At 47.1% G+C, this 10,912-nt stretch overlaps 1 protein-coding gene across 2 annotated transcripts in view; it reads left to right on the forward strand.

The window, feature by feature from the left end:
* Positions 1 to 10,912, forward strand: part of GRK5 (G protein-coupled receptor kinase 5) — a 153,477-nt gene that overhangs the window by 135,483 nt on the left and 7,082 nt on the right. For both annotated transcript variants that reach the window (XM_074545308.1, XM_026795218.2), the window contains 3 exons: positions 7,082 to 7,219; positions 9,487 to 9,624; positions 10,397 to 10,528. In XM_074545308.1, the coding sequence (XP_074401409.1) occupies positions 7,082 to 7,219; positions 9,487 to 9,624; positions 10,397 to 10,528 (408 nt within the window). The remainder of the gene's footprint in view (positions 1 to 7,081; positions 7,220 to 9,486; positions 9,625 to 10,396; positions 10,529 to 10,912) is intronic.

The raw sequence follows: 10,912 nt of genomic DNA on the forward strand, positions 1-10,912 counted from the left end.
CCATGGGCTCTCACAGGGCATCCCATGGGCTCTCACACACCATCCCATGGGCTCTCACAAACCATCCCATGGGCTCTCACTGACCATCCCATGGGCTCTCACAGACCATCCCATGGGCTCTCACAGGGCATCCCATGGGCCCCAGCTGGCTGCCCTCTCTCCACGGGCAGCATCTCAGCTCTCACCAGGTGAGCAGCAGAGTCTGCTGGAGTGGCAGGGAATTGTGTGTGTGTCCTGCTGTTAATCTGAAATGGATATGTGAGGCCAAAATTCTACCTTGCTGCTTGAGGCACAGAATCAAGATAGTTTGGGTTGAAAGGGACCTCTAAAGATCACATAGTCCAACCCCCCTTTTCTGGCTGACATACCTGTAGAAGCCCTTCTTGCTACTCTTTATTTCCCTTGCATAACAGAATGAACATAGACTTTGAACATAACCATGAGAGCTTAAAGCTGGGAAGAATTAAATGTAGCATTGATGGGATAGTGCTGTGGATGACCTCCCACACTCCCAGGGCAGCAGACAGGCATGACACTGTAGTGGTCATTTTCATCTTCCAGCCATGGAGACTCTGGTTTCAGGGAGTCGGGACCTCAGGAGATGATCTAGCTCTTCCTCTTGCCTCAGGGAAGCTTGGACTATATATAAATTATTCCTGAAAACTCAATCACTGCAGCTTCCCTGTCCAATCATGTGGCATGTTTATTGAGGTGGTTTGTGCAAACTATTAATAGATCCAAAGATAACCTTCCCTTTTCTGAGCATTAGCATCTTGAGGCAGGAAGAGTCTGGGTCCTGGTACTGAGTGTGATGGCCTTTGTGGTTTCCCATCCAAAAGTAATTTATTTTATCAAGTGATGTTTTTTATTTTTAAATCCATTATTCAAATTCATATTTTCTCCATTTCTTTTTGCTTTTTATAATGAAGGCCAGAACTTTGTTGCTTTCCATCAGTGTCTTAACAAGGAAACAAAAGAGTCATAAAGTACCCACCATAAATGCAAAATGAAGCAAAAAGTTGTAATATATAAATGAAATTTGAGCCTTCTTGAAGATCCAGCACAAAAGGCTTTCCCATGGTGGACTCTTCAGGGCAGGAGTGAGGAAATGTTTTCCACCATGTTGCCCAGCCTTCTCTTCAGAGCTTTCTCCATGAACTAATAGCATCACCACCAGGAAATGCATTGTCTTTGTTCATTTACTCATAGGAAAACCCTCTGGTGTCACCCCACGTCAGCCTGCCCCTCCTGGATGTTTGTGCCCTTTTGCATTTTTGCAGGCACATATCATAGCTCCCATTAATCATCATCCATCCCATATTTCCATGTTTCATTTTGTAAGTAATTTCCCATAAATCAGACCTCATTTTGGACTGAAACAGAGATGAATAACAAATAATTAGGAACAGGGGCAGCTGGCTTTCTGGGAAGCTCCCCAACCCATAGTTCCCATATAACATAGCTGCTCCTGGTGTGTTTTTTCTGTGAAAAAATCCAGTCTTTCTAGGAAATGGTCCGTGTTTGTTGTGGTTATGCCTCGTACTCCATGATGTTCATGCCTGTTTTCCCTGACAAGTGCAGTCATGCATCCAGAGATGTGACTTGAAGTGCATTCAAGTCAGCAGTGTTGGATGGGCCCTCATTGCTGTGCTGCTCTGTCACTCTGTCAGGGCCCTGCTTGTCTGCATTTCCCACAGAATTGCCTTCCCTGGTGCCTTTTATCCCTGCAGCTCCCATTTTACCCTGCACAAGGGGTCTTTGGTGGCATGGTGTAAAGGAGACAGGGCCAAACTCTTGGTTGGGTGTCCTGCAACAGGGCAGGAAACAAAGGAAACAAATTGGGGCACAGGAGCTGTTCTGTTCCCTCTGAACATTAGGACACATTTTTCCATCCTGAGGGTAACCAAATAGTGGAACAGGTTGCCCAGAGAGGCTGTGAAGTCTCCACACTTGGAAATATCCAAAGCTCAACAAAACAAGGTGTGGAACAACCTGTTCTAGGAACCTCTGCTTTGAACTAGGACAGGGACTGGAGGGATTGGACTAGGCCATGTGGCTTCCAGCCTCAGCTGTTCCATGTTTCTGTTCTCCATTCCCTTTTCAAAGTGTCACCCCAACCAACTAAAATATAACAGGTTCTGTTTTCCTTAAAAGCAATTTTTTCCTGTTCCTCACTTACCATCAGAAACTCTATCATCATACAGGTTCTCCTGCCTGCTGCCATCCCTCCTTTCTGCTTTCATCCCAAGGAAATCAGCATTATGACACCTTAAAGTTCAGCAGTGCCCAAGAATAACTTCTCTTTCATCTCTCTGCTCTCATTTAGTAATTGACCAAAGTATTGCTTTTCTGTTCCCTAAAAATTGCTTAAAATAAAATGTTTACTTCAGTGTCAGGGCTGAACTTTACCTAGGTGATTCCTTAAACTGCTTGATCAGCAGAGTCAATGGAAGTGGTTTTAGCATTCCCCTTGTCTCCTTTCATGAGTGGCAATTTTTTGTTTTCCTTGCTCCTATAATTTTAGGGCTAACATCTTAGAACTTGGAATTATTTATTACATGGTATGGTCTGGAGATGAACTGACTGATCACATGAAGATAAAACAGTGCTTTGGGGACTTCTGGCTTTTTTTAGCAATCCTCACAACAGTTGTTTCTTTTTGTAAAGGAAGCAAAACAAAGTCATGGAAAAAAGTCTCAGACATTGCAGAGCTTGCATCCCCAGTGGGGATCAGATGAGTGACATAAAAGTATCAGAGAGCTCTTTGTATCAAGATCTTGATGGAACTTTACTGCTGCTACTCAAGACTCTCTTTGAAAGTCCTGTTCTAGTCATGCTCTGCCCATGAACTCTGCAGACTAAACCCTAAATGTCCAGTGTCAGCTGGAGTTTTTTTTACCAGAACTCACAGCTCTGCTCTTTGGCATTAGCTTCATGCATGGTTGGGTGGCCCAGGCCATCTCCAGGTTTGAAACTGTGAATTATCTGCAGGCTCCACTGTAAAATTACATTTAAATTACATTTGATGGGGTCCCTTGCACTGCTGTCCCAGGAGGGCTTGTCATCAGCCTGATGGAGTTGCTTTTGTTCTGCTCTCTATTCATATTAAACAAACCCTTTGAAGATGAATTAAACAAAAGTGTAGAGATGACTTATAACATACTGTTGTTATCTCCATTTTCTTTTCCATGTCACATTCCCAAATGGGATGCATATTTCAGGCTCTGGAATGGATTCATTATTGCAGAAATCTTCTGGGGCAGCAGGAAATGGTGGAAGACTAATAATTCCTTGGTGAAATGAAGGATTCTCCCTTCTGGAAAATATTCTAATCCATGCTGTGTCTTCATATCCGCAACAGAAGCCCGGAAGAATGTCTGGTTTCACCTGTTGCCATCTCTAGAGCTGGCTCCATCTACAGCTTTTCAAGTTCCATTTATTTCTAGCCTTTTTCTCCATTGTGCCTCTCCTGGGACTCTCAGGAGACTGCAGCTGCCCTGCAGCAGGGTTTTGCAGGAGAATCCTCTCCTCTCCCTGTTCTTTCAGCCCCAGCCTATTCCCAGTGGCCTGTTCCCTTTTGTGTCTTCCAGCCAGCAGTGGCCAAGCCACCCACAACCAACTGCATTCATGCTCCAGAAACTTCCTTCTTGCATCTGAAGTTACTGAATACTCCCTTGTTTGTCATGGAGGAACCCAGGAATCCCCAGGCAGCTTTTTCTGTCCTCAGCTACCCTTTTCTCTGACCGCACACTCCAAACATCCTACAGCCTGACAAGGGCAAATTCACACATCAGCCTGGTCTCCCCACTGAGCCCAGAATCCAGACTCCAGAGATGGGAAATAACCCCCTTTTCATCCCTTCAGAGCTGACTTCAGGGCAGAGACTGCAGAGATCTCCTGTATCATCTCCAGGAAGGTAAAAATCTGTCCCTTCCTTCCACCACTTGCTCCTCAGCTGTTCCTCAAAGGTCCAAGGTATCATTTCCAAAAGTATTCCAGAGCCACGGGTACTAAAAATGGTCTTTCTGCTTTCATATTCTTCTTTACAACTGTCAGGAAAGTCCTATTGACACGAGAATAAAAGACTAAAAGAATTTTTGATTTCTTTGCCCAACCAGAATAGAATAAACCTGATTCTGATTGGAAATTCCAAAGCAATCATCTTCAATAGGCTAGAGCATAAAACTGTGGAGATTTAAAAAAACCAAAAAAACTAAAACAACCCCAAAAAAACTCCTCACAACAAAAATTCTAGTCTCAGGACCATGAGAACTCAAAGTCTAATGCAATTATTTGAAAGCAAAGCATCCCTCTTTCCTTCTAGCAGAGGAAGCAAAGTCCAGAGAAGTGCTCTGAGACAGATCTTTTGCAGTGAGTCAGATGGATGTGGTACAGTATCATGTGAATCTCTCTGCTCAGGGAATGACAGGGCATACAGATGTTTCCTCAAGTCTTTTTACAATTATGGATCAGCCAGTTGTGATCTGTCAGCCCAGATGTCACCAGCTTGGCAGCATCAGAGGCAAAGTGTGGGGAAGAAAGGGCTGTTGCTGTTTGGAAGCTGAACATTGCTGCTGTGGCCAGCAGCAGTGCCTTTAAACCCATTCCTCTGACCATTCAGTCTCTGCTGGGGCAGAGAGACCTGAGCAGAAAATGTCTACAAGTCCCTTCAGCACCATTTCTGGCCTGGCTGCTGCCTCTGCACCGTGGGGCACACGGATTGCCAAAGCCATTTGCCATCTCAGGCTGGAAATGAGGCCCCCAGCAGCACAGAAACAGAACTGGGGTGGCGTTTGGAAGTCAGATCAGAAAACCACCAATGCTCAGGTGGTAAAAACGCCCAGTGGTAGCAAGGCCTGAAGAGCTGTGACACTGTAAACCCATGACAGGCACAAGAAACCCCAGCTCCAGCCAGGCACCAGAGGAAAGAGCAGAACATGACATTAGCAACAAACAAGTTCCACGTTCCCTGTTGGTGAGATGAGGCAGCTGAGCTGGGCTGCTGCCTCGTGGCTGAGGCAGAACGTGCTGGGGCGCACAAATCCTGATCTGGGCACACAACCCTGATCTGGGCACACAGATCCCAAGCTGGGCGCACAAACCCCGAGCTGGGCACACAAACCCTGAGCTGGGTACAGAAACCCTGATCCGGGCACACAAACCCTGCTCTGGGCACACAAATCCCGAGCTGGGCACACAAACCCTGAGCTGTGCACACAAACCCTGCTCTGGGCACACAACCCTGATCTGGGCACACAAACCCTGATCTAGGCACACAAACCCTGAGCTGGGCACACGATCAGCATCCCCAGGCAGCCTTGCCCTAGCGGAAAACCCGCCTGGCTCCCGCTCCTGCTCCTGCAGGGATGCACCCGAGAGCACGGGATCCTCCCCAGCCTTCCCAAAGGTGTCGGCATCCCTTCACTCGCAGCTGGGACCGTCCCGGGGATCTCCCGGGGGTGCTCCCGGTGCCTGCCCGGGCTCAGAGAGCCCAACCCAGCCCTTGCCCCTGTCCCGCCTGCCGCCGAGCCCCGCCGGGCTTTGCTGATGCTTTGCTGATGCTCTCGGTGCCATCACCGAGCACAGCCCACCCGGGCAGGGCTGAGCGCTGCTTCTGGCCCGGCTGCGGGCCAATAACGCCGGGGCCAGCGGCGGAGGAGCGGCGGCAGCGCTCCCATCCCCCGGAGCAGCCCCGTCCCCGGCAGCGCTCCCTTGCCATGTCCCGTTCCCCGTCCCCGGGCAGCGCTCCCTTGCCATGTCCCGTGTCCCGTCCCCCGTCCCCGGGCAGCGCTCCCTGCCGTGCCCTTTCCTCTGCTGCCTCCCGGCGGCACCGCCCGAGCGGCTCAGCATCACCCAGGGACCGCAGGAAGGTTTGTCTCGGAGGGATCCTTAATACTGTCCAGTCTAACCCTCTGCCGTGGGCAGGGACGCCTTCCTCTGGAGCAGAGTGCTCCAATCCCTGTCCAACCTAGAGCTGGGTGCTTCCAGGGATCCAGGGCAGCCACAGCTTCTCTGGGAACCTGTGCTAGGACCTCATCACCCTCAGGGAAGAATCTCTTCCTAATATCCTATCTAAACCTGCAATCCCTCATTTGAAGCCATTCCCCATTGTCTATTTGTGAGTTGCCCTTATCCAAGGTCCCTCTCCATCTCTCTTGCACTGGAAGGTGCTATTGAGTCTCTCCTGTATATATATCATATTGTATATATATCCCTGTATATATCCCTTCAGTTTAAAGCCATTCCCTGTTGTCTGTTTGTGTCATGCCTCTATCCAAGGTCCCTCTCCAGCTCTCTTGCATTGGAAGGTGCTGTTGACCCTCCCCTGTTGAATCTCTCCTGTATATTTATCACGGTGTTTCTGTTCATGGACTTGCTTATCTGATAGAGCAAAGATGCTGAGTTCACTTTGGTGGGCATTGCTCCATTATGGGTACCCAGGAAACAGGCAGGACTCTCTGTAGCAGGTAGAGGTTGTGCACTGCCCTTCTCTGAAAACAAACAAGGCAGAACTGAGGATAATCACTGGGCACTGGCCCCATGGATGGAACTCCCCATGACTGTAAAAGGGTGGTTCAGTGTGCCATGTGATGCTCTGGAATGTAGTGCAATGGGTGAAGGAAATGCAGTTTGGTATTTTTGGTTTTTCCTAAGCACCTGTTCTTCTGAGGGAAAATTATTCTTACAAACATAAAAAAAAGCAAAACAAAAAGAACTGAGACAAAGCACATGGAACTTATGAATGTGCATCTTTATATGTAAATAACACATAAGAAAGTAAAATCTTTTTGTGTTACTAGGATATATAGATCTCCTCTTGAAAGTGTTCGCTGAAAGCAGGCAAAAGAAATGGTCTCTATTTTGACTGTAAACACTTTACAGCAGGTGATTTTCTGAGGATTTCACCAGCATGTAGAACAGTGCAATCCTAATCCATTTAACTCCAGCTTTTAAGCAACAGCAGTTGCAACTCCCCTCTGTACATCCCTATGGGCACATTCAACAACAAGTGGAGATAAAAATATCTTTGTGGAGCTCTTGCTTTTCTGACAGCCTCCCCCTTCCTGTTGGCACGTTTCAGCTCCTCACCAAAGACGTGAAGCAGCGGCTGGGATGTCAGGGGGAAGGGGCAGCAGAGGTGAAGAGACACCCCTTTTTCAAGAGCATGAATTTCAAGCGGTTAGAAGCAGGAATGCTGGATCCTCCCTTCGTGCCTGATGTAAGTACAACAGCAAGGACCCCCAGTGGCCTCTTTTAAGAGGTTTGTTTCTAAAATAGCTTCTCTCTCTCAGGGCTGTCATCGCTCTCTGCACGGGGAGCTACCCCAGGAAGGTGTGATGAGTGGTGGGGCTGGAGTGGGGAGCCTGGGAGGAAGAGGAGAGAGGGCTCTGTTGGCATGCAGATGTAACCTGGGGCTTGATCCATTCCCACTGCTTTTACCACAGCGTTCCTGTACGGCACTGGAGCACTGGGAGCCCTTATCCATGGCATTACTGTGAAAATAAGTGTGCTCAGAATCGGGTGGTGCTTGGGACAATCAGCAGTGAAAGCCAAATGTGTGCATGCAGGTTTATAGAGGTGAAACCAGAAATGCAAAGTCCAGGGCTCTGTGGAGCTGGATCATCATGAGAACAGTGATTTGCTGCAGAGATCTGAGCCAGGCTCAGCATCAAGTGTCACCTCAAGCAGAGAAGGTGACTTGGACCTTAGAGAGCATTTGGATCTCTCTTTCTCTCTTTCTCTCTCATTTTGGGGCACAGAACCCAACACCGAGTCCTTGCCCAGATTTACACACCAGGCTCACACATACTGAAAGGCTTTGTTGCACTGGCAACAACAAAACTTTTTCCACCCTTTTGTGGTATCGGTTTCTAGCCCAGTGCGTAGAGTTATCTGATTATTTCCCTCCTGCAGGGCTCTCTTTCTGGCTGGAGCTTCTATCCTTAAAGTCCCCATATGGTTCTGAATAAACACTGCCATTTTAACATATTAAAGAAAGTAACATCTTGGCAGCTCCCATTCCCCTTGCTGCAGGCTCAACCAAACCAAAGTGGTTTGAACGCTACAAAAGTTTACTTTAGTTGCTCTGGTTTTGCTTTACATTTTACTATGCAGCCTAGTTATTCCTGCCAATTAGCCCGTGGTGTTACGACCTGCTTTAGTGGGAAGAAATAAGAGACAAGCTACTATTTCTTTCTGATGTAGAAAATTATAAAATTCTGGGCTCAAATTTGGAATCCGCCAGAGTGCATAAAAACTGCGGCACGTAAGGCCTAGAAGGCACCTCTTAGGGACATATTTGCAAAAGCAAAGGCACATAAATTTTTATGGCTCTTTATTGGGAGCTCGAGAGCTGCCCCTAATTTAATTTATCTGGCACTTCATCCATAGATCTCCCAGTCTTTACTGAAGTCAGCTGAATCACCCAAAGCTATATAGCCAATGGCAGAAGTTGTTGTCCAAACCATGTCTCTCCATCCTCTTCTACAAAAATTGGATTGCAGCTGTCAGGAATGTAGAGGGATACAGCCTCCAGCAAACAGGACTTCTGTCAGGAATTAGGTCAATTTGTTTGGTCACAGTGCTGAGAACCAGATCAATAAAGTGCTGCACACCCTGGCTGTGCAGTCCTGGTAGCAGGGACAGACAGCAGGATTGCACATGGGCTGGGCTCCAGGCTGGTCCCACAAGCCACCCCTCAGTGATCCCTGCACACCAAAGGGTGGGAGATCCCTGGGCACACACTCTGCCTGTGACAGGCAGCCACTGATGGATCTTTCTGCTCCCTGGGGCTGACTGCTGAAATATAGAGCTGAAGGTTCCATCACTGCAGAGAGCTTTGTCTCTGTCATCCCCGAAAACTGAGTGGTTCAAAAAGGCAAAGCCATTTGACTGTTCCTTTGAAGAAATGCAGCTGAGTTAAAAGAGTTAATAGAGGTAATTCTGGGCAGCTTCCAGCAGCTGAGCTATTAATAAAAACAATGGAAAAATGCCAAACCTCCTCTGTTTTCTTTAGCAATTAGGATGCATTCCTTTAAACTTCCAAGCTGCAAACTCCACAGCTATCTGGGCAGGAGGGCACTTTCTATCTGAGGCCTCTTTCCAGGGCTCTCTCAGTGTGCCACTGGTAAACATTCTGGTTTTCTGTTGTTCCCTCTCTAAATGAAAAGACTGCTGAAGGGTTCCATTTTTCTTTTCTGGCTCTTTCTGTCCTTTTCCCCTCACCTCTTAACCAGATGGTACATGGATGACTAAAACCCCCTTTGACTGATGCTTTGAGGACTTTGGAATAGGAAGCTTAATGTGCTTAAAGTGAAGTCAGCCTTTGATGATAAACATGCAGGCAGAGCAAGCCTGGAGAAGGAGGATGCAGACACACACTTGTTAGACATTCTCACTTGACTGAATCTGTGAATGAAAGCACATGGTCCGACTCAGAAATATTTTTCCTCTTGTCATTTCTCCTTTTTTTTTCTGCTGACATAGCCCAGAGCAGTGTACTGCAAGGATGTGTTAGACATTGAGCAGTTCTCCACAGTGAAAGGAGTTAACCTGGACCAAACAGATGACGATTTCTATTCCAAGTTTTCCACAGGATCGGTGTCTATTCCATGGCAAAATGAGGTAAGGATGTATCATAGCAAAATTACTGCAATAAAGCCCGTAACACAGACGATTTAAGGGGAGCTCTATGTTCCAGTAATATATAGCTACTGGACAACTTGCCAGACTCTAATGCTTTCATGAGTTACAAATGGCCTCTTTCAAGATCTGTAATGTAGCACAGATGTCAGGTTCAGGTGACTGTATCTGTTGGCTCTGTGTGCTTGTGTGAATTGGCAAGGATCCTACTGTACTTCCTCCTCCTGGGTTTCTGCAGAGGTGTTTGGGCAGCTCTCAGCCCCTTCTGTGGCGCAGCTGGAAATCCTTAAGGATCCTCCTCTGGTGACCCTGCTGTCACCCACTGTCTGCAGCATTCACCCTGCACCCTGAGCTCCTCCAGCATTCCCATGCCTGGATCTTTGTCTTTGCTTGGCATCCAAACACAGCCAACAGTGGATTTCAGAATCCAGCTCTGCATCAAACAGCAGATCCACTTGGGCAGAGGGCTGCTAATAACTGGGATTTTGTAAATGTGCCTGTCTCAGCCTGCTATTCTCTGCAATGCTGGAGGAAAGAACAGAAAGTCTTGTGGGGCAGCTTCTGACAAGCCTGATGTGCAAACACACAGAGCAGTCTCAGCCTCTGCTTTTCATACTCTCAAATACACCAGCAGGAATCCAACTGTTAACTCTCCTCACACACTGCTGACTTTGAAGAACCTAGCACTACTGGAATTTATTTAGTGCAGATGAATAATTCCCTTTTTTTTCTCTCTCTCTATATATTCCATTAGATGATAGAAACAGAGTGCTTCAAGGAGCTGAATGTATTTGGACCAAATGGTACTATTTCACCAGACCTAAACAAAAGCTACCCCCCAGAGCCACCCAAGAAAGGATTGCTACAGAGAATATTTAAGCGACAGGTGAGATCTTTTATGACTAAGACCAGGAAACTCCTGTAGATACCTTTTTTCAGCCCTGTTCTGGTGATATTTGTGCTAGGAGAAAAGCAGCACATCTTAGAGAGGGCTGGCTCTCACATTTTCCTCCATATCCCAAGTTTTTCATCTACCCTGTGTGATTTTTGCCACCAGCAGTTCCATTGTTGCCCGTGAGTTTTGTTCCCAGCAGTTGAAAACTTCTCACCCAACCTGTTTTTCAGTGGTATGCTGAAATAGCCTTTAAGAAGTTCCTTGTGAAAATCCTTGATTTATGTGTTTAAAAAAAAAAAAAGGCAAATGCACATTTTGAGGGAGGAAAGCAAGATAATAAAGAAGAGAGCAGCCTGGATAAAAAATGATGTGCAG

Source organism: Zonotrichia albicollis, chromosome 7 (genome assembly GCF_047830755.1).
Source record: "Zonotrichia albicollis isolate bZonAlb1 chromosome 7, bZonAlb1.hap1, whole genome shotgun sequence".
Classification (NCBI taxonomy): domain Eukaryota; kingdom Metazoa; phylum Chordata; class Aves; order Passeriformes; family Passerellidae; genus Zonotrichia; species Zonotrichia albicollis.